This window comes from Lutjanus erythropterus, chromosome 8 (assembly GCF_056507025.1).
Source record: "Lutjanus erythropterus isolate fLutEry1 chromosome 8, fLutEry1.hap2, whole genome shotgun sequence".
Lineage (NCBI taxonomy): Eukaryota > Metazoa > Chordata > Actinopteri > Lutjaniformes > Lutjanidae > Lutjanus > Lutjanus erythropterus.
Window position 1 is genome coordinate 28,961,050 of NC_139324.1, and position 24,905 is coordinate 28,985,954.

The 24,905-nt window shown below is 39.1% G+C and overlaps 1 protein-coding gene across 1 annotated transcript in view; it reads left to right on the forward strand.

The window, feature by feature from the left end:
* The first annotated feature begins 316 nt into the window (after nt 1–316).
* The window catches only part of grb14 (growth factor receptor-bound protein 14), a 46,934-nt gene continuing 22,345 nt past the window's right edge, over nt 317–24,905 (forward strand). Inside the window, exons 1-3 of the mRNA XM_084724092.1 lie at nt 317–579; nt 8,776–8,990; nt 10,705–10,834. Of these exons, the coding sequence (XP_084580218.1) occupies nt 8,803–8,990; nt 10,705–10,834 (318 nt within the window). The 5' untranslated portion in view covers nt 317–579; nt 8,776–8,802. The remainder of the gene's footprint in view (nt 580–8,775; nt 8,991–10,704; nt 10,835–24,905) is intronic.

The following is a 24,905-nucleotide window of genomic DNA, read 5'->3' on the forward strand; positions in this document are numbered from 1 at the left end:
TTTTACGTTTTTTGGAAGTTTTTCCAAAGTAACGTTAAAATGTCAAGAATGAAGTCGAAACATCGAGAAGAAAGTCAGATTTTCAGAATTAGTGCCAGGCATAAGAAAAAAATAATAATCAGAGAAGTACGATTTTACTTTACATTTTTTAGGGGGTGTGATTTCCAAAATAAGATTTAAATATTAAGATTAAGAACAATTTTCATTATTAGTTTCAGACCATAGAAAAAAAAATAAAGATGGAGTTTTAAAAAAGTTTATTTATTTTTTCTTTTTGCATGTTGAGAGTAAAGTAGAAATGCAAAATAGCAAAAAAAAAAAAAAAAAAAAAAAAAAAAGCTGACCTTCTTTCTTGGCACTAATGCTCTTCCGTACACCTCGGATCCCGTTGACCACAGCGTGTTTTCAACAACAGGTAAAACGTGACCGCAGTTTGTGACGCAGAGCACGTTTACAGTCGGAAGGCACCTGTGCTACACGTGTGGACAGTCCGCTCCATTATTCACAGGCTACAGGAGCAGCGACATGAAGACCAGACTTCAGGGTTTCAGCCGGAGACTCCATTTAAAGAGGCTCAAGGTAAGAATAAAGAGGAAAGTCCGCATGTCCGTCACTTTAAACGGGTATTATTGAGTCAGTTGTCGCGGGTGTGGAGGGAGCAGGAAGGACTGACACCGTGTTCAACAGCTTCCTATTGACTTTGTGAGGTGCAGGAAAGTCGGTCACTCACTTTGAAGAACTCTTGCAAATTTTAACCTAAAACAACCTAATTCATGTCGTTAATCTCTTTAAAATATTTGGACACGTCAAGGACAGTAACTACTGCAAGCTTTCACTGACATTAGTATTTATCTGCTGTCCGTAAAATACTAAAAATAAATACTAATGATAGTTAACATTAGCGGACAGTTGTCACACGTCAAGGTCGTGCTTTTCTCCCACTAGTTTCTGCATGAAGAATACGAACAGGCAGATAATCCCTCACATGCATTATCAAAGGAAGTGTCGTTCAGAAATCTGAGTTTCTTTAATGTTAACATCGTCCAACCCTTAGGGACAGTTGGACAGTTTGACGCCAACGTTTTGCTGTTTTGTGCATTAAGAGTTTTATGTTCAACTTCATTCAAACAACTAGCAAGTTATGCACAACATCCCAGTATAGGGGAGAGCGGGGCATCTTGTCACGCTGGTAACATATCCAACACCAGAGGGTCCTATCTAAAGAAAAAATCTCACTGTCATGTGTAACTCACTGTTCTGAAGTCATTTTACTCTTGACATGCAGTGTATTAGTGCATTCACACGACTTGCAGGATGGGTAGTTCTGACTTTGGCGTCTTCATGTGCTTTTAAGTTGTAAAATGGAAACGGTTCCTTAAGCCCCACCAGCAGCATTTCAGCAGCGGGACAGTTTGCATTTTGTTGCTCAGGTCCTCTTTCCTCGCTTGCTTGCCTCTACCATGGATAAAGCAGGGTACGTGGTTAAATAGTTTATTTCCTGTCTGTCTTTATGATCGTGAGTCTGCACGGGGTCTTTCATTTTGAAAACTGATCAGATCCCTGCCTTTTCTGTGTCCGACTTCCTGCCCGTTTGATCTGCTCTGTGCTAATTGGCGACGCATCCGTCAAAAATAGAGTTGCCGCCGTATTTGAAGCGGAGCAGAGAGCCGCTTCTGGGACGCGCCGCGGCGCCTCTGGTGGAATCGCAAGCATTGTCTAGAATGGCCACGGATCGGTCGGGCTGTGAAGAACATATTTTGATCGAATACAATGCATTTACCTCGTGTAGTTCTAATAAAAGTTCCTAATTAGTGACAGCTGAAAAACCATGAATTAAATTGTTTTCTCCAGACAAATAGGATTGACTGAACAACAGCATGAAATCCAATATAATTCTCTTTTCAACAGCCTATTCTGTGATCAGTTCAGTTAGAGGAAGACATTCTGACATGTCATTGGAAAGAGACTCATTTGATTTCCAAATTAGGTGCTATAACAGAAAGGGGCCTGCAACCAAAACACAGCAGAGAGATAAAAGAATAAACACATTGGTACTGTATCACAGAAACTTTTCTTTTGATATTTCCTGCATTATAAAACAGGATAACCTGCTGGAAAACAATGGAATTTGTAACAGACGGGTGTCCTCTCTTCCCTGTAACTTTATTAAACGTGTCAGAAGAAGGCACAAATAATTAGACATGACATTATCACTGATGTCTCACATTATGAATGTGCTAGCATGGATTCTGTCTGTACAAACGCTGCTGCAGCACAAGTGTTAACCAGCCACCCTCTGCCTGTAGTTTCCAACAGCTGCTATGCCTCACTCCATTGCATTCCACATAAGCCAACCGACAGGGAGCACAAATGTTGTAACCTTTCCATTTCATTAGATGGACAGAGTGCATCGAGCTGAACTGGACAGCTGTAGCTTGATTTAAAGGTCCAGTGTGTAAGATTTGAGGAGATTTACTGGCATTTAATGGAATATAATATTCATAAATATGTTTTCATTAGTGTATAATCATCTGAAGATTGATTGAAGAATGATTCTTTTTGTTACCTTAAAAATACACATTAAACATGGAGGGTCTTCATGTTGCACAGCCACATTTCTACAGTAGCCCAGAATGGACAAACCAAGCCAGTTTAACAGCCACTGTAGGCTCCCATACACACATTCAGTCAGTTGGAAGTATTATGGTTCTCCGAGTATCGCAATTTAACTAAAGCTGTTTGCTTTTTTAACACTAGAACATAGGAAGAAGTTGAATCATTGGGACTGAATAGCGTATTTCATTTTTCTGAAAATAATGCACATAACATGTCAGTCTTTCTGAGTTTCATTATAGCAGCGTCACTGATTTGCTGCATATGTAACTGTAACTGGTCAGTGTGCAGTGTTACAGCTAAATAGACTGAGTTAGCAATGTGAAGTAAGCAGCTTTTAGTTTGTTTATACAGGGCACAGGAAATATATGCAGCTATTCATGAGTTCATGTCATTTCATGTTAAATATGTTGAGTAAAATGGATCAGTTTAAGATAATATTATAGTCATCACAATGCTAATTTCCATTAGCATGTCAATGGGAATTCCCATTTTATGGTAGCATTGAGCCAGCACACTAAGTGAGAGTTGATTATATAAAGAAACAAATCAGGAATTCAAAAACAGATTCAAGTAATTGTTAAAAAAGAAAAAAAAGATACTTAAGAGAATCTTTAAGAGAATTTTTTTTTCCTGACCGCTACCAGATGCCACTAAATTATACACACTGGTCCTTTAAACTCATTGTGTTGTACCACAGAGGCCAGTAGGTGGACCAACAGAGTAAACAATTTTTCAGAAGTGAATCTTGTTCAAAGTGCTGGAATTGCTGGGGTCTGAGAGAGATGAATGCTCCGAACAGTTCTTATAATAACAATGAATCACCTAGAAGGTCTTTATTTTTCTTGTGCTTGAGGGCAGTTATACAGTACAGGCCATGACACAAGTACGGTGTGTCCTCTTCACTAGAGTTAACTTCTCAGCTGGTACAGAGGTCTTACCTTTTGTTACAGCTGTGACTGGGACACACCCAGCTGCAGGTTGTTGGCCACCATTGCCAACTTGATGGCAAGGTGGAATATCCGGTTTCTACCACCCCCTTGTTCATGCTCTGCTGAGAGGTGGCCTGTAGGATGGGCTTTGCAGAAGTGAGGAGTAGGGATTAGTCGTCAATTAAACGCTGCCACCCTCGCTAGGTGGCACCAGAAATACTAATTGGTTAAAGCATTCATTCATATTTTATTAATGTACGACAACTGGTTAACTGTTGCCTCTTAGATGTTATGCAGCCGCCTGCCACTTAGGGCTGCAGCCCTGCTCTTCCCTTGCTAATACCTGTATGGCCTGGATGTTGTTATCAGCAAAGTGGGACAGATGACCGCTCTTAAAACCAGCGTAGTTTTGGCAGTATTTTGGTTTAGAAAATGATAAATGCATACAACTACTCGACCAGAACAATATGTAACCGCATTCAGAACAGCCATGTGGACATTAACCTGCAAGCAGAGCAGGCTGCTGCTGCTGCTGCATTACTAACGTTAGCCCCATTGTGTGCTCCAGGTGTGAGTTGCACCAACAAGTCTTTACTAAGCCTGGTCTTAACTGCTGAGTCAGTGTTAATCAAGACCAGTCTTTAGAATGGACTTTACCTCTGTTGCATCAACCAGATTAAGCCTAGTCTAACCTGTGCCTGGTCTTAGCTAAGCGTGTTCATGTGAATTCCCACGAGACTTTGGCTGTTGCCTAGCAATGTGAGTTGCTATGATACACTGTTAACAACATTCTGCTGTCTGAGATAAAGTAAAGGCTATTTCATCTCGCGTTGAGATGAAATTTTGCCATTTAACTAGTAGCAGCAGTATCACCGTGGTCCCTTTAAAAAAACATTTGCAGTTTTGAGGGTTGCAGGGTGAGGAGAAACTTAAACTTTGTGAAACACTGCTTGTTACAAATTCTCAGTTATTTGGGCCTTCTTGTCAATTTATGGTATTTAACTCTAATGTCTGATGTTATTTCTGACTGAATATCATTCATTTTCCACACAGCTATTGAACAGCACATCTCTTTGAGCCTTCATAGCACAGAGTAGAAAACATTAGTGACTTGAGGCTGTATATCTGTATAAATCAGTCTATATTTTGACTTTACACCTGCTCCTGACTAGGTGCAAGATTTACACCAAATCTTAGCAAGAAGAAGGCTTAAGACTAGATGGTGCAACAGTTGTTAATATCAATGTTGTCTTTGCATGTCTGCAAAGTGCCACACATTCCAGCTGCATTTAAAATACAATTTGATTATTGAAGCATGTGATTGAATGCAGAACAGCTTCAAATGGCTTTTAATACATGCAATATTTCAGGATGATATTTAACCATATAAATGAATAAATTGTGCTTAATTAAACTGTTTTCTTACTCTTAGACTAACTGACTAGTGTACATTAAAATTTATTTTTAGCTGACAAGTAAATTAGTTGCCAGGATTATCCCTGCTGAAAAGGAGACTGGAGTAGAGCGATTAAGCATAGATGAGGTGCCACCTCATTTTCACTTTGCCTCAGTGTTTTACTCTGAACTTTACTTCAGAGTAACACCTTACAAACCTGTCAACCAGCACTCTGAAAGGTCAGTAATTTATAGTGAAGTGTGCTGAAGGCACTCCTGGTGCTGTGGCACAGAAAGCAGAGTAGGTAATGGTCACTGGCAACAACCAGTGCCACAACAGGTGATGTTATTTTTGGCACGAAAGGACAATGGGAGTAAAACTGCTCCTGTGATGTAATACAGAACTGTTCCAAATGAGTGCGATTCCTTAATATATATACTGTATATTTTAAAAACATAACATTTTTGCATGTTTTTAAGACAAAATAATGCAAGTCAGTAACTGACTATCAAATTTACTGATGATTTTATTACTGTTGTACCAAAAGTGAAGTGCTCTTAATTTCCAAGGTGTAAAACTTAAACCCAATGAATGAGCAAAATTCAAGCAACGACAGCTGATTAGCTGTTATAACTGCCAGTGTCACGCCTAAAAACAAAAGCCCAGTTTAACCATTGTACTATAAAATTATTAATGTTTCTTACGACTGTAAGGTGTAGGTGTAGGTAAACTACAGACAATTTGGGGACTGTGTAACTTAGAATCAGTTGGGCTGTTGTACCCCTGCATCCCTACTTCCAGTGTCTATGCCAGTACACCAGTTTTTACATTACATTACATTACAGCATGTGTGCACAACAGAAAAGGAGGCTGAAACAATGTACAGCAATGGTAACGGTAAAAGTGTGAGATTATCATTTAGCAAAAAAATTCTTTGTGCACCTTACTGTTATGTGAAACAGTGTTATTAAGTCCCTAAAATAGATTTGGCATTCATCCTACACCAATGTAATTAGCATTTGCATTGACTGATACCAGAAGAATGTGCTCCAGGCTATGAGTTATTTCTGTCTCTCTCTCTTGATGCCTGGGGTTTCTTGTCCTTGTATCAGTCCACAGTAGGACCTCAGCTGAACCATTTGTCTCCCACCCCCCCCCACCATCTCCTGCTGCTCTCTGCACTCCCAAACCGACGAACACAGACGCCGCTGCTTTCACCTCTGAAGCTCAGTTGTTTCTCTCCTGTGTTCATGATGTGCTTTTTAAGTGCATATAATAGTTCTTGTGTTCAACAGTAACCCGAGACACGTAGAGCTGTGTAACTGTGACAGTAGAGTTGTAAAAATACCAGAAATTTAAACTTTGATACAAACCCCCAAACAATACTTGATACCTTTTTCAATGCCATTTTGTGTTGTAGGCCCACAAAATAGGATTTTTTTCCCCCTTTATGTTTTTAGTAACAACCTGCACACAGTGCTGCTACAGAAAAAGACACTGAACACCGTTTGGCTTTGCTGCAGGAAAAAACTTCAGGCAAGATAATTTTTTTTAACCAATTTAAAAGCTGATAAAGTATGTTTTGTGTGCCATTTCTCCAGAGCTGACAGGTTTTCTCGCAGTTTGGTTTGGTCTGCCTTGTTGGTCTAAAAAAGGCACTGTAGCTGACATTAAGTTGAATTTCAGAGCCATTTGTTTGAATAATAGAGGCTGCAGCCAATGTTTATTTTCATTATTGATTAATCTGTCAGTTTTTTTTCTTGATTAATAAATTAGGTAAATTAAAAATGTCAAAATTGTGAGAATCAATTCATTTTCCTTTGATAATAATGCTACACACAAAAGCTACATACAGGCTTTTATCATTCTTCGATGCAAGACTGTACTGTTGCCTTTAGGGCTGCAACTAAAGATTATTTTCATTATCGATTAATCCGGGGATCAACAATAAGGATTGCCCACTTGCCTGGGGCAATTGAGGTGCCATAACGGAGTACAAGATAAGACAGAATTTTATTAATCCTGAAGGAAATTCTTGTACCAGATTGCTCCAAAAATTACAGTAACACAGAATAAATACAATAGAAAACAAGAGTATTAAATGTAAAGTGTAAGTGCAAGGAGTAAATACAGAGAAACAGGGCCTAATAACAAAAACAGTAAGTATATATAATAACAAATAAATATCTCAAATAAAAGAAAAGTAGTATTGGCAATTACTAAGTGATACTGAGAAGAAATGCAAAGTTATATTGCACCAGATAATGAACATAAAAGTTACACATGATATTAAATGTAATATTGTGCATGATGATAATAATGAAAAGTAATATTTCGCATATTAAAGCATATATTTCCAGACTGAGAAAGTGGTTTAAAAAAAGAATAAAACTATTTTGATAATCTTTAAAGTAATTTTTCATGTTTCATCCTAATTAATAAAAGAATTTGTGAAAGGGCAAGAAGGAATTGACTTTGGGCAAGTAGATTTCTGACGCATTTGCTATACTGGGCAAGTGGAAAAAAGAAAACGTTAATGTGAGCCTTGAAATCTGCTGATTACTTTGACAATTAATCGATTAATCATTTAGTTATGAATGTGTATGTTGAGATGAAGTGTGCATATCATTTTGTGAGTTGCATTTTTCATGATTGTATAGTCTGAGGCAACACACTGTTGTATGCGTATTGTATTTTATTAGTATAAATAGAATTTATAGTGAAGTCAAAGGCAAAATTGTAAAAAAATGTCCACTGAAATTTCTCAGAGCCTAAAGTGACGTCTTCAAGTTGCTTCTTTTGTCCAACCAACAGTCCAAAACCCAGAGACTCTTCATTTACTGTCATAAATGATGAAGAAAAGCAGCAAATTCTCACATTTAAGAAGCTGGAACCAGCAAATGTTTGACATTTTTGACACAACTAATCAATTTATCGACCAGTAGTTGCAGCTGTAGTTTATGTATTTCTTTCCTTTGCAAGTAAAAACAGGTTGGTTTGAACACTGGACCAGCCTGACATATTTACCAAAGTAATGAAGTTAGTCTTCTGTTAACGCAGTGAGGTATTCCTTTAACCCTCTGTCAGTCTGTATCTCCAGCAGCCGGCCTGTCCTCCCCTGTCCAGACTCTGTTACACATTACCTTTCAGAAAGATGTTATCATCCTAACCATCCCCCACGTGGAGCCTGTCACTGAATGACACAGCCCACAACGCAACCAATCTGCAGGGCTGCCTCCTCTGTACAACCGCATGCTTCTTCTGCAGCGTACTAAGTTTAAAGTGCAATTTGGATCCCTGTGCGAAGTCCATGACAAAAGAACAGTTTGTTTTATAGTACTGGCGGCTCTCCCGGACTCATTATCGAGCTAAAGACACCCCCTTTGTGTGAGCGGGCTTTGTGTGCACTTTTCCTGCCCTCCAGGTTGCAAAGTGAACTTTTTCAAAAAAAACAAAACAAAACAAAAGGAGGAGAATTAAAGCAAAGTTATAAACAAAAGAGTTGAGGAGGCTGAACAAATAAGTTGATTATTTGTACGCTGCCGTGTCAGAGCAGGGATGGCTGTTTTGGGAGTCATTGTGTTAAAAATATCTTTATTGTGGCAGATCATGTTTGGGTAGGAGGGATCGTTTTGCCCCACTGGGCCAGCCTCGTGGGCAGCAGATGAGCCAGTGTGTGTGTATGCGCGCACGCGCGCGTGTGTGTGTATGTGTGTGTGCTCTGCTGAGCTGTGAGCAGAGGAGCCCCGCCAGCCAGCCAGCTCGCTCTGACAGTGCTCTGCTCTGCTCTGCACACACTCCAGTCCAACAGCTTGTCTCTTCTCTCTGCTCCAGATGATGCCTTGGATTTAGCTGGCCCACATGAGTGATATGAATAACACGCTGGACGAAATACACACTTCTGGAAGCCTCGGAGAGAAAGCAGAGATTTTTCACAGTGGCAAGGGTAATGTGAGTGGCTTTCCCAGCCCAGCCCTCATCCCTCTGCGAGCTCCTTTACTACCACCAAATGCCCAGAAGATCAGGACTGCGCTCTGCAAGGGGAACAGGTACGACTCCTCTTTCCTTGCGCTCGCTTCAATTAAGATAAATCCAATTGCACTGAAACCGAAGTGGTCTTTTCTGCTCTACACTTCGCAGAAGAATAGCACTCTCTTTGTATTTGCAGGAGTGAGACACAGAGGTCTGTTTGAGAGCCGCAGCGTAGACTTTGTACCTGTAAACACAGTTGGCTCGACCCAAACGCGGCTGTCAATGAAGTGTAATGTATTATTTCAACAGTGCCGTTAAAGACCTGGAATCAAATCAAGCACCTGTTAGTTTGCGGGAGATAATGAGTAACTCAGTAACTGCCGTGTTTACAGAGCAGTAAAGAAAGTGTCAGTCAGAGAACAGAACCTTTGACAAACTGAGGCCTTCTCATGTGCGAGTGTGCTGAAATCCATCTCTTTCTTACCGTATCATGTTGATTATACGATGTGGTGTTTTAGATGAGCCAATAATTCAGATGTTAATTCACAATAAGGGCATGTTAAATGCATTTTAGAACAAAAACACCCATCCTGGCTACTCCTTCACAGATAAGAATGATGTATCCCATAGGGGCTGTGAGGAATGACACATAATTAGAGAATTATCCCTAAAAAATATATTTATTTTTTTATTTGTGATACAGCTTGATATTCTCTGACCAGCAGTTCAGGAGCTTTTGTTTTTATTTACTGGTATATTATTGTCCTGAGCTCACATGTGCATTATCTGCCACCTTATCAAAAAGTCTGATGGTGAGTGGGGTGTGTCGTCTGGTAGTTGAGAGCAGGAGGGGTCCATGCAGAGACGGCCTTTGTTTGTTTATCACCTGCTCCATTTATACTCCCCGGTCCCCTACATGGGACAGCAGAGGGACCAGCTGTATGCCGTAACAGCTCTATAAGCTTCAGGTTGTGACATAAGTCTAACACATCATTATAATGTTACAGTCTGGACAGAGTGTAACAGGCAAAATAAGGGAGACTAGTGATCTTTTGTTAGTGTTAATCATTTTAAAAGCTTTATTTTCAACAGAAGTTGTTGCATCAACACTGTAAGATGTACACACTGTACAAACTGGGAGAATTTTTTAACAAATTTTCTGCCTTTTTGTTTCACTTATTGTGATTTAATATCAATTTGCAAATTGATATTAACATTGTGATACCCATAGTGGCTACAGATCCTTAACATGTCTTAAATTCAGATTTATTAATAAAATAGAATTAAAAGGTATAAGTAAATAATAGTCTTAAATTTTGTTTGGGAAGGTCCTCAGTATTTATGAATTGAATGCTCTAATGTTGGTCTAAAATGGTCTGAAATTCCCTCCTGAAAAGTTTTGATATTAAATATCATCATCTTTGTACTGTATTCAACTGAATATAGGTTGAAACATTTTTGCAAAATGTTAAATTCTGTTTTTATATATATTTTATAATACTGATAATAGTAATCTTTATTTATAGAGCACTTTTCAAAATGCTTCAGAGGCAACAAATTAAAACAGACAAGTTGTAAAATCATCAGGTTGTACACAATGTCACAACGTTTTTTGAACTGGGGATTGTAGATGAGTGCATACTTTTCTACACACCGCCCAAAGCGCAGTGTGACATACTTTACACTTTTGAAAACTCGGGGATCTCATAAAAACTTGAAAGTAAATCTGAATGTTTGCCACATTTTATTCAGCATGTTTCTTTCTCTCTCTCTGTTTTTTTTGTCCTTCAGGAGCAACAAAGAGGGAGAGGAGTCCTTCTCTTCCTCTGTTCCAAACCCTTTTCCTGAGCTCATCCCCTCAACCTTCCCCCCTCTCGTCTCTGAATGTTTATTACCGTGGACCAAAAGTAGCGCGACTCAGGTGAGTGTTCAATTTACTTTGCTGGAGGGTGACGCCAAGAGGCATATTATCTGAAAAAAAAGATTAGCCGTGTTGTAAACCTTTCCATACGCTTCCTCGGGCAGCGTAGTCACGCTAACTTTAATTGGAAGAAGTGCCAGAGAAACAACTGCAAGACACATTTAAATAAATGCATATTTACATGATGTTCGGCTTCTAATTTGTCTGAAACTCCGGGGCATATGGAAGGTAAAACCAGTTCTGTGAGTATGTAAATTGGTTGCGGTGAGGAGATAAAAATGCTGTTGGCACACTGAGACAATCCACACTCACAGTGTTAGTTAGTTTTGAGAGCCCAGGCTTGTTCCTGCATACGGTGAACATGCATGCATCATGCGATGTCTGATGCCACCTTTTAGATGTTGTATTTGAAATTTGATTATAAGTCCATAGGTTACCCAGGAAATACCAGGGCGTCGCAATCTCATGGGAGTGGGTGGTTTTAACTTTGCTGCGGGATCACGTGATTGAAAAATAAGCTGCAGGTCCCAGGATTTAGCCAGTGTTGTCAGCAACGTTTTAGTGACTTTTCAGACCCTTTTCAGGGGAATCAGTGTATGGTTCTTGGGTGGGTGTGTAGGTGTACTTCCTCCAGGGTCTGTCCCTCCTCCTCTTGTTGCACTGTGCTGCAGACGGTGTGTTAATAGTTTGTTTGATTCTCTCCCTCCCTTTGTATATTTTTTAAAAACTTAACTTCAAATATACGATGTTCCTGTTGTGAGTAAACAGAAACAAATTTATTTTATTGTCTCTTTAATTGAATAGCTATAATTAGTATTAGTGTCATTTTGCCGTTAGTACCATCAGGCATCCATCTCTATATTAATACCACAACAAAACTAATGTGTTTTTCCTGCGGGACAGGAGAAGAAACAAAATCAATGGATCTCTGTTATTGTTCAGGAGCGGGCGGCAGTGGATACACATGATGTGGGAGTGGGAAGTAATGGTCAGAAATCTAGGCGGGATTAAGAAAACAGTCCTCTAGCTTACTTCTCCTCATTACTTAACAAATGACATGTATGATTTACTTTAACTTACCCACTGCTGGTTTAAGTCACTGCATCTCTTGACAGAAAATGACTGAATTTCAGCCTGCATGCACTTTTTTTAAAGTCTAACATTGATGCAACTGAGCTGGTAATGTTGCCATAGTGAGAACAACAAGTTAGTGGACTTGATGTCCGACCAGGTCTGAATATTTTATCTCATTAAGGCATTTTTTGTTTATACTTCCACTCTACTGATTTATTCCCTCGTTGTCTTTTTCTTGACTGCCATTATCTGCCTGGTGCACCTTAAAGTTGACGATACGGATCGATGTTTCCACTGTGCATCGATGTTATTGGATTGTTGATCATTGGATCGATACATTGATCCATATCAATGGATCATTACACCCCTACTAGGGATGTCATGAAAAAAACTCTGAGCCTGTAGAACAAAAGACTGAGGGTGATATGTACTGAGCCAGACACAAATCACTGTCAGAGGAGCATGTTACTCATATCTGGAAAAACGTGGAGTGAAAAAGTGATTCCTGCTGCTGAACTTTGAACATAACTTGAACTCAGGGCGCCAGCGGTAGTTTAAATTGACTGAAATGGCGACAGACAAAATGCTAACATTATATTTAGATGACAGTTGAGACAGACTGTATGTTAAGGAGTCGGGACGGTAGCCTAATCCTTACTACTACAAGGTTTGTTTACATTACATCAGCCTGAACACAGTAGCCTTTAGTGTTTAGCCACTGCAAACATTGCAGAATGCAACAAAGCAGCTGTCTCACAAAAAACGAACGGTGACGTTATTTCAGAATAAGCATAACAAGGAGAATATGCTGGATGTAATGCCAACATGAACTCACTAACCAGCTGGTCTGTCTTTGAGGTGCTCTGCTAAGTAAGTGTTTACTCCTTTCGTCTGAAAGATATGATGGCACCGTTCGCAATTAATTCCTGATGATCTGCCTCGAACGCAAAGTACTTCCATATGCGACTCTGTTTACTGCTTTAATTTTTAACAAGTTGAGCTGACACTGCAGCTGCGCATGTCGTTGTCTAGCACGTGTAGTTGTTGTTGATGTTCCACGATGCCAGTGGTTGTTTTTTTTCCCTTCCTTTGGCATTTTACGGCAGATTTATAACGCTTGTAATAGTACGTGCTGTCCCTGTCATAACCAGAGGAAGTGCCTCTCCAGTGCCTATGGTACTGTAAGAAAAATCTTGACATCAACTTTGTACCAAAGTGTCTGTCTTCATGACATCCTGAAGTTAGCTGGGCTAACATTTGCAGCTAATGTTACAGCAGACAAACCCATTGTTTATTTTCTTGAACGTTTGGTCTTGTGTTTGTGGTTTTGGAAAGGTGATAAAAAAAAGACCTGACTGACTGCGTATCACTCCTGCAGCAGCCGCACCCGCACTGCTTTAACACGTGAAGAAATCCTAAGCATGACAGGTCTGTTGTTTGTGCCTAGTTACGGTTGCTATTCTGTGATTGGACAATGAATCTTTGGGGCGGGAGTTTAGTGCATGGCCAGTAACCAGAGAAGTTGAACACAAAAATCTTAGTAGTCATAAATATGTTGTATTTTTCCTTTCTAACTTTAGAAGATTAATTTTACATTAATTAGAGCATTTTATTAATGTCATGCTGCCACAGAACTATTCTACAATAATGATCTCATAAATTTGGCGAGTCCTCAACAACTTGCACAGACATAATCACCTGCATTATGTCTGTCCACAACTCATAATGAGGAATCGTTACTTTATTTCCCTCTGCTCTTTCAACCAATGAGAGCAAGTTAGGAGAAAATATCATATTATGCCCATCAAAAATTATTTAATTCGACCCTGCGATCTGTATTTGATTTGTACGTTTATGCAGAACTCGCTGCCAAATTCTAAAAAGAGAGCACATTCATTATGTTGGAAAGCTAACAATTATGGGTCTGCTTCAAACGTGCATGGGTTTCATAATGGATTTTTGTCTATACATTTTCCAGGGCTGTTAAATTAGTCTGGTTTGTCAACCACTAGATGTTTCCTGGATGTGGATCCCTCTGCTGTACACTGAAGCTGATTTCACGTTTTTTAGTATCTTTGTGGCGTGTGTGTGTGTGTGTATAAATGTGTGTATTTGTGTGTGCACATGTAGCAGCAGGGGGCAGCTCAAAGCAGTGACTCATAGGAAAGCTTGAAATTACAGAGCTCAGCAGTTACCGAGGACTATCGGCAGTGTTAGACCTCTCTGTGTTCACGAGTTGCTCTCATGCTGAGAATAAAAAACACACAAAGTCATGTTTTCTAGTTTTTTTTCCCTGAAGCGTCCATTGTACTCGGTTGTATATGTGTAATTGGCCAAAGAGTGTTATCAAATTATTATTATTATTTATTCCTCTGCACGTGTTGTGGTAAGATTACTTGATTATTTAACTCTGGAGAGTCTCCACTTGATACGCAGCGTCTCAAATGAGCCCTTCTACTCTCTTCCATCGTCACTCAATTCAAGGCTTAGCATCAGAAAATTACAGGGTGATTGCCGATTCTCCTGCGCTCTCAGCAGCCTATTGTGAAGACAGGTCAGGGATTTCCACGGATTTGGCATTTTCTTTGATAAGTGCGAGAATAATCCTCAAGTTTCTCAGTGAAGGAGCCAAATGACACCCAGCTGACCCCTCTCTGCAGCAATGTGGCTTCCTTGTTAGCAAATCTTAAAGTGATCCTCATGTATCTCGCTGATGAGGCCTGTGGCTGCACCCCACAGGCCTGACAGCCTCTCACTGTAGTCTTTTCAGCAGTCGCACTGGGAAGACAAAGGGAGTATGTCAGACTGACCAGCTGTTTTTGTGTTACAATCCTCATGTCACAAGGTTATGACCTCGTTTCAGTAGCACTCAAGTAACCAATGACATCATTGTTCCAACTGTGCAGCGCTCATCCCCTCACCCACCCGTCTCACTGTTACCCTGTGAAGGAAAAATAGTCCATCGAGCTTCCCACTGTGTCTTTTGGGGTAGTAATTTTCCCATCAGTTACAATTATCTGAGAATAATAATCTCCTACTAAGGACAGACTTAGATTATACAATGAGCAGGCGAGGGAAATGGCAGTGGCGTCTGTCAACTCAGCGTCTAGCTGACTATGTTTTTCTTTTACTGAGTGGCTTTGCTGAATTGTGGCAAGATCCTTCGCTTGACATGGCTTTGTTTTACCCAGGAGTTAAAGTCATTTCGCTTGTGCAGTGATTACCAGGTACACGTCTTTGATGCATTCAAATCTGAAAGGTTGCGGTAATCTCACTATTGACACGCCCAGGGGTGCTGCTTATTTTTTCCCCGATAATGTTACGTTGTAAACAATAAATCAATGTTAAAATCATAGAAATAAATTTAAAAAAAACTCCAGTCACTATTTTCCACTGCCTGCGCACATATCTTGTGCAGACAAGATCCTGTGTTCATAGTAAACATGCTACTACTGCCAGAGATGGCAAAAGCACACACAGTCTTATTCTATTAATACTCTATTAAGTAGAAATACAGACACTTGGTTAAAAAAGACTCTGGTAAAAGTAGAAGTGCTGAATCAACTTCTTAACAAAGTAAAAATACATGCTCTGAAACGTGCTTAAAGTATAAAGTCACCCTATGAAAGATATTTCTCCTGGTTGTTTTGGTGCAAAGCTAATTGAACCTTTCTGTGCAGTCTTCCTCTCTTGTCTGTTTCATCTTGTTATGTCTTTTACACATTTCTGTCCTTTTACTTGTGTCATGCATGATAAGGAGGAAGGAAGGAAGGAATCATCTTGTTTTTGGGAAGGTGGCGGGCAATTACACAGAATAAAAATGATCAATAAATCCCCTCAAATGCATTAAAGGCAAAGTAACGAGACTGCTTTAAAAATAAAGTACAGATATTTGAGTTAAAATGTAAGGAGTGAAAGTAAAGAATTGTCAGAAAAATAAGCACTCAAGTAAAGTATAGATATCTGAAAAGTGCGGTAACAAAGTATTACTTTACTTCCCGCCTCTGACTACTGCTGCCAACAAGATCAATGCCTGCTAAACAGATTTTCATTTCAACAATCAATGCTGCAAGCTCACGTGGCCACTGTGAAGAACAGTCAGCTCTGAGTGATGCTGTGTTAACTCGAGTTTATGGCCGATGATGCTCGGGGAGACACTGTGTTGAAATCATAAAAATAAACCTAACCAGATCCTGTTTTTTCATGAGTGATCATTGAAAGCAAATTTTTTTTAAAATGCCATAAAAAAAAGATCAAACATATGGCCAACAAACTCTTGTACTCTGTTACTTGATGGTTTATTTTGGTACCAGTGTGGTGCAACAGACACTATTGTGTTTATTTGAATTTTGTAGACTAGTATTTCATGATGACATGACATTGTTTGTAAATAAAGTTTTCAGACTTGGGATTTTATTTGTTTAACTTTCAGTAACAACGTAAATGACACACAGTTTTGACAGGACAGCTTGTAGCTGCACAGAAAGTAGAGAGAGAAAGTAGGAGGAGGACATGCAGCAAAAGAACAGATGCTGGAATTGAACCCACGGTCGCTGCACTCAACCTCAGCGCACAGACCACACGCGCTACAGACTGAGCAACGAGGGCACCAGACCCTCTCACTTTCCATGGGACCCACTCAGATGACCACCTGTAGGTCCAGGAGACTCGCTACACTGAAAACCTATCAACATCACTGCTCACGAGAAGCTGGTTTATCTGAGCCTCCTGTCAGCCCTGTGTTTGCACCGTCATGGTTACATCCCATTACAAAACCACCAAGTCATGACTTCCACATTTTGAATGCATGTAAAGTTAGTGTGTAGTCGGGTACAACAGATTAGATTAGCCTCGTCTCCCTCGGGAGAAATTTGTCTTGGACATTTGAAAAAATAGTGGCGACGTGGTCACACACTTTACAGTCAAACTGCAGTTAATGTTCAGTACCACACCCAGATACATACACCCAAAACATACACACCGAGTGTATTGCACGATTGTTATATGTACAGTAGTTTAAGAGAACTGATTGATGGGACGGACATGCATGGTGAATAAACCAGAATGTGTCCCGCACTACCTCAGCTGTTTCTGACACACGGCTGTGACATTAGAGATTACTTAGTGATGGAAAAACCTCCTGCAATTTTGAGTTTGACCTCAGGAAAAGTGCCCACTGGCAATGCCAAGGGTTCAGATTCTAAGACTGTTGGCTCAGCCGCAGCATTGTGCCACCGCAGACACAAACGCACAAAATATAGCACGGCGTGATGATGCTGAAGGATTGAGAAACCTGTCATGCTACCAGCTGGTCATCGTGAAGATGATTCCATGTTGACATTGTTGAAAAGGGCAGTGCAGGCTGGCTTTGAGCGTAACATCATGGAAGAACTGGCATGTCTTTTTTTAAACGTTTTATTTATAGTTTTTTCAGAGAAAAAGACAGAACACCGAGGCAGTAAACAAACAGGAACAGTATCCTCCTCCTCCTCCCAACCCTCCCTTCACATATGAGGGAATAATTAAAAACTTTTAAAAGATATGTAACTGTAAATTAAAGCCTTTTGAGATGTCATATGGGTCTCATCAGTACTGTGATACAGTCAAGAAAAGGTTGCTATATCTGTTTAAACCTCCCTGACATCGCATATTGGATTTTCTCCATATATAAAGTGCCAGAGAAGCCAAGGTTCAAAACAGGGGCATATTTCTCTGCTGTTTGTTCCCTTTCTTTATGATTACCACTCCATACTAGATTGACAGTTGAAGTTTTCCAGTTTCTAACTGTTGTGACCAGCCTAGAAAGGCTGTTTCTGGACTGGGCTGGAGATCATGTCCGTAAACATCTGAAGAGCAACAGAGAGCACTCGACAGAACCAGAACATAGGAGCCAGGGATCAGTTTGAGTGTTTGCACTTAATGCAAAGCGGTGATGAGGATGGATAGAATGAATGTAATTTAACACATGAATAATGGAGCGTATGTACGATCCTATTCTGGATTGATGTCTTGAATTAATCGAGCGAGAGTGTACGCTGTGGAGGCATTTAGCCCATGCATCTTCTGAAGTTCAGGACTCCCTCAGATGCTGTGTAGACGTAGCAGTCTGACCCGCGAATACATTTACAAACTTAGAAACTAGTTTTCTGGTATCAGGTTCAAATGTTCAGGTTCAGGACTGGAGCTCGTCAGGAGAGTTTCAAAATTTGAAATGTTTCCTCTGACATAGCTCAGAACTGGTATATCTCTATCACACAATGGCAAAATAAAACATCTTTGAGGAAGTCCGACCGGCTGGCACTGCCTCCGCTCTCCAGGCGTGCAGTGGGCAGTCATGCTTGGACTCCGACCAGAACCCAGAAGCACACAGACAGTCAGCGTCCAGACAGTGTTGAGTGTTCAGTTCAGCCATATGACTCAGAGGAAATGCCTGCCCCCTTCGGAGATGTTATTTCAGATGCTACATGCTCCATGTCGGTGTTCCTCGCTCTTGAGTTTCAGCCTCTCCTCTCCTGCAGATGTAACAGGGTCCTCAGGGTCACACTCAACACACACAAAACATTTATTCATCTTCCCTCCATTCATAGCTACTTAATAATTGGTCAGAAAGCTGTTTACTTGTGCTGATGTTATACCTGCCTGTGTCCACAAAATGGCAGCAGACATCTTTTCTTACTATTATTTGAACCTTTTGAAAAGATTTCATTATTTTTTTTCTTATGATTTTTCATAACAGTGAGTGGTTAAAGCTACTACAAGGAACTGTCATATTCTTTTGATTTTAGAGGCCGCTGTGGACAAAAGTGGTAGTGTTTCCACTGTAATCACCACAAATATAACATAAAAAATAAAATGATCTAAATAATAATCGGAAAAATAGTGAGAATAATGTAAAAAAGAGGAACCATAACCACCTATCATTCTTACCACAAAGTAATACAAGAACACAGCACACTCTGCTCCATCTCGTTTGTAAAATGTAGATAAATATATTTATTCAGTGCATTTTTGTTGGGCATTAATCTTGCGTGTATGTAAGTATTCTCGAAAAAAAAAAAAGACTTAAAAGGTAAATAAACCCTCAGGTCACGGTTAAGGCACAGCTGAGATGCGAGCCTGCACGCAGCTGCAGACACAGGGAGGACAGGAATGATAGAAATGTTTTTACCGTGTGTCGTATTTGGGCATTTACAGGGATACCGCTAACATTACTGCCTTCTAGTTTATAATACCCGGTCATACTTCTATATATAGCATTATTATGTTTTTTCCATACTGTATCGATTCTCTAAAACACTGTGATATTGTGACACAATCCAAGGTTCGTGGCACTACTTAATTTTTTGTTGCACCAATAAATACCAGTGTTATCTGTCTTCACTGTTCTGATTGTATAAAGGGCTTTTAACTCAGATTTTATGCATATGATGGTGTGTTCATTATACTATGATAGTTTGCCTAAAATTAGTTCCACAAAAGCAATATATCAGCTTGTTTACAGTATTGCAACATATTGTAATATATTGAATTGTAACCCCTGTATTGTGATTCATATGATCGCTCCAGATTCTTGCCAATGTACGTCCCTGTTACTTACAATAACTAGCCATATGTAATACATTATATTTTGAAATGAATTTGTCCAACACTAATGTGGGATGAGAGCTGCAGAGCTGGGTCATGTGTAAACAGCAACCTTCAGAGGTTAAACTGTTAAAGAAGTCTGACATGAACTGGTAAAGTCAAGAGTATTTGTGTCAGATATGAGTAGCATCTATCCAGTATATCTTAAAGACTTCAACTCTTCCCGTTTTAGGGTTTACCCGTCGCTCTGGAGGAGGCAGGTCTTCAAAGACTAAATTCAGGGAACAAAAAGTCTTCAGTAGATAAGATTGTTACATGACTGACTGTGTCCTTGCTCTGCAAGATGGGCACTGCTGATATATATCTCTGGCTGTTTTTAGATAGGTATACTGTGCATCCCCCTGCCCGGAGGTGGGTATACACTGCATACCTGCATTTACGCACCGCTGCACCTCTCTTGTTACTTTGACAGAGCCTGCAAGGGGTCTTGATTGAATCAACGCTGGTCAAGGACAATGTGTCTGGAGCTGGCTTTGTTATGGGAGCTGTGGAGACTCTGTTATCATTCTGGCTCCATTAATTCCAATTCATTTTAGCTGTGTGATAACTAGCAGCGTCTGCTTGTCTGTGCTCTCACAAGTCAGTGTACTGTGTTTCCAGATAAACATGAAGCCTGCTGTGGGAGGTTCCTCTTTTCCTGTCTGTTCTCATGAGTTGAAAGAGAGGACAGTGATTGGTGCCACAGTTGCGCATTCAATGCTGTGAAGTAAAATATAATGATGATATACGGGCTGACGGAGTAACGGATTACATGTAACGGGATTATGTAATTAGGATACAAAAAAAATGTAAACAGTTGCAGAAAAAAGATTACAGATTACAGATGCATTTAGTAAAAATTTGGATTATTTGCAGTATTACAATACATTTTAAAATAAAGAATGATACACTACCATACACACATTACAACACTGAATAACACCTGAGTAAAACCAGCTAATCCTAGCTTAATATATGAACTATTGCATAAAAATGCATAAACGACACATTGTCTTAAAATGAACCAGACGTAGAGAGCAGTATTGCCGTAGCAGAGCTGAATGAGTCTGCGTGTGTGTGGTCTTTGTGGCTCCTTGTGGTCTGCGACTGTTTCTTTCTTATAAATGCATTAACAGCTTTATTGAAATGGTCTCTGCCCTCCACAGCATCTGGTATCTTTCGCCCCAGCACCCTCGCGTACTCTCGCTCACTGTAATTTCTGTAATGACGACTCTAGAAGAGCTCCATGTAGAAACACTGGACATTTAAGATGCGTTGTATAATGTTTAACTATACCTAAACTGTCTTTTATTTGAGCTCTCAGTGTTTTAACACTCTAATGGTGAAGACTGAGGCTTGTCCTGTAAAGATGGCACACTGATATTCACAAGGCCTCTTTGTCTGGTCTTACAGAAGAACAGATGTGGGCTGTGAATTGTGGCTGTGGGAGTCGGAGCTATTTTGGACGTCTCTTTATTTCTCTCTAAGGGCTTAAATAGCCCGACCATATTAAGATACTGTGACGCCAAAGTGTTTTCTAAATATATTGACACAAACTTACAGTACATCCAGTGTTGTCACGGTACTGAAATTTCTAACTTTGATATAATACCTTGAAAAATGTTTATTTGATACAATTTTCAATTCCATTTTTCTGGCTTGTTTCTTTGTCTGTCTGTCGTGTCAGTAATATATTACTCAGTAATATTACTATGTTTTCCAAGAACGAGTTGTGTAAAGTTTACACTTTCCAAGAGAGTATATCACAGTTACTATTTCCAGTAAATTTGAGTTACTGAGTTACTCTTTGCTCACGTCTGCTGCAGCCAAAAATGCCTAAATGAAGGCTGGAGGATTAGGGAGAGCGAGAGAGAGAGACGTACTTTCCACAGTTGAAAGTCATCTTTTTGAGTTTGTTTTGCTCCTTAAGACAGAGTCTGTGGTGACGGGATCTAATTTGAAGGCCAAACTCAGAAAGGAAGACTTTGTTTCCACCACAGTGTGAACAGTTCACTTGATCAGCAGTTCTATTCTGGAGCACAACAAGGCCACCAACATGGTTCAAAAGTTATACAATGAGTAATAATCACTTATTACTTTTGACACCAAGAAATAAGTAAAGTAACTTATTTCATTTGCCCAACACTTGTCATGGTTTTCACTGGTTCTTTGCAATTAGATAGTAATTTTGGCTGCAAAAATTCAGATTAAAATTTTGGATTATTGATTAAAATTGTACTCAGTACTCAATTATTGATTTTGCATAGTGCAGGGGCCAGAACCTGGCATCTGTGGCTACTAAAGTGAGAATCCAAGCCACCGGGGTCATCACAATTTTGTATAGACCTACAACAATGAATGAAAATTAAAATGTTGAAAAAAGAACTTCTGTTATTTATTTACATATAACATTTTGTCAAACCACATGGAGACACTGGAGGAGGGCAAAAGAGCTGCATGTGGCTCCAGAACCGCAGGTTGCTGACCCCTAACATAATTATTACAGATTTGAAAAAAAAAACTCCATAAAAATACTATACAAGTACATGTACCCCAAAAAATTACTCAGTTACAGTAATTTGAGGAGCTGTAATTGGTTAGTTCCTCCCCTGTATGAAGCATGTTTACACATACAATAGAAGAAAATAAAACAAAATTATAAATCCTGACATTACCTGTACTTCTAGCCTCTATATAGCACATACTAATATTAATTAAATAAACTGCACACTAGAGAGCAGAAGAAAGAAAAGTAATACTACAGCACAGGCCTAAAGTTTATCTCAGTGATGTTTTTTTTCCATTGTGCACCACGTCAGAAAAAACAACAACAAAACATTGGGTTGTGCCAACTCAAAAGAAAAATAATAAAGTGAGTAAAGTGGTTTTAATGTGTAACTGCAACAATTAACTGAGCTTCAAAAAACAAACTAAAAATAAATAATTTATTTGTGTGTGTGAGTGTATGAGAGCAACAAGTAGACACTATACCAGACGTGCTATTACCACTGATGCAGTTACCTCTAAAAATAAGATAAAGATGAGGAAATAGAATGAAATGTGGTTGCAGGCAAATGCAAACTGTGGTGCAGGAATACAACCTGTTTCCCCCAGTGCACTCTGTAGCGTTCGTTATCTAAACGGTTATTACAACTGTGGATTGTTTAACGATCTCTTTTTGATAATGTCCAACATCAGCACGCACACAGTGTACAACATTAATACAACATTTTCATGGATGAATGTTTGTTTAAAGAGACGTATTCTATGTCTGAGACTAAAAATAGCCCCATAGTGTCGTCTGGTTTCAAGGCAGGCAAAAACAATCGGATTCGCACGCTGTCTGGGAAATCTTCAGCTCCTCTGCTGTGGCTTTTCACATTATCGCCAGGCAGAACTTCCAAGTATTTGAGCTTTTTTAGGCCTCGTATTTTGTAACTCTGTCCGCCATGAGAAAAACTTTCTTTTTTCAGTGTTGTTTAGTGGAACAGCCTTAGCAAGAGGGGAGAGAATAAAAAGCTTTTACATTCCCAAGGACAAAGGAGGAGTTTGTGTTGTGGGGAGGCAACATGACTTGGTTTCTCACACTTTTATTGTGAAGGATGCCACTGTAACAGTTTTCTATAGCTCTGAAAGCCATAAGTTATCGTATAGAAGAAAGCTTCTCTGTATTAATTACTCCTCTATATATTAATCATCTCTAGAACTAAAATTTAAACATCCTTATTTTCAGTTACTATGTACGGATATTTTGGGATATTTTACGGATATAGTTAATTGTGCGCCTGAGGCAGAAGCATGAATTTCCATGCGAGAAGAGTCACCTTGCCAGCCATCACACCGCTTTGTCTGCAGAAGCGGGTAGGAATCTCAACATCTTAACATTTTCCTCTCTATTTGTAAAGTGCTGTTTTCTATTTGCAGTCGTTCTAGATTTGTTTTTTTGTTTTGCTGCAGCTGGATGAGATCCAAGCTCATGTGAGGACTCTGTAAAAGCTCACTTTGTGTACAACTTTCTGAAGATGTTCATTCTGTTCATAATAAGTTGCCTGTGCTGTTTTTACTTGTTTGAACTGAATTTTCACTGAGTTCATGAAAAGGCGCAGTCTTGGATTTAATCTTTGTTACAAATGCAACATATTGGCCAAATATGGTGTATTAAACTCAGAAAGTAGCTGGACTGTATAAATGTACAATGTGTTTTTCACTTTTAGGAAATCTGCTTAAGCAGCATAAACCTCTGAAAAAAGAAAGGAAACATGTAGGGCTGTGATAATGATTATTTTCTTGATTAATAGATGAGTTGTTTGATCTAGAAAATGTCAGAAAATGGTGAAAAAGTGTTTCCTAAAGCCCAAGGTAACGTCCTCAAATGTCTTATTTTGTCCACAACCCAAAGATATTCAGTTTACTGTCATAGAGGAATCAAGAAACCAGAAAATATTTGCAAGAAAAGAATTTTGACTTTTTCTCTTAAAAATACAAACAAGGTTTAATTGATTATTGAAATAGTTTTATTAAAAAATGTATTAATCATTGCAGCTCTTGCAGTTAGGTAAAAACCTGATTGGAGTGTTGGTTGTGTGATTTCTCTGAGTCCTTCATGTTGACAAGCACTTGTTGATCAACAAAAATATCATCTAAATTCACACCTGTTCTTGTTCAAAACTGCCCCGTTATTTCGTATGTATTTATAGATTCTTACTTTCTATCTAATGATGTTTTTCTTTGACTGTTAACTTTGACATGAGGCTGTTAACTTTTATATCATACTAACAATGAAATCACTTGTTACCACGGGTCTTAATGATTAATCATTACTTGATTAATTGCTGTAAAGAATTTAACTGATTAAAATGTATTAATTGATAGTCCAGAAAAGAGGTTCTTAGTTTTTTTCTCAGTCAAGGATTCCTTACATGATAGAAAATATACCTCTAATGTATGTCTAGTGGAATAATGATGTACCCTATTATTTTTTTCACACTTCTACTTATTACGTGAACAAACAACACAAGAGAAATGTATTAAAAATATATTAAATATGTATGAAAAACATCTGCACCATGTCAACACAGAATACTCATAAGATACAAACACACATCCAGAGTGTGTTTCACTCTCAGTGCATACAGCACATACCTTAACCAGCGGGAGGAAGATTAATATATTTAATAAGAGTTATAGATTAGAATGTAATCTGTGGACTTTCTTTAGATTTAAAACTTTAAATATTGTTTGTCGAACTTTGAAACCTTTTATAAAATAAATGTATATCTTTAATATTGTTTAAATAGATGAATCTGGGGAGTTTTCACGGACCCTGTGGCTGATGACCATGGACCCCTGGGGTCCCCGGACCTCTATTTGAGAA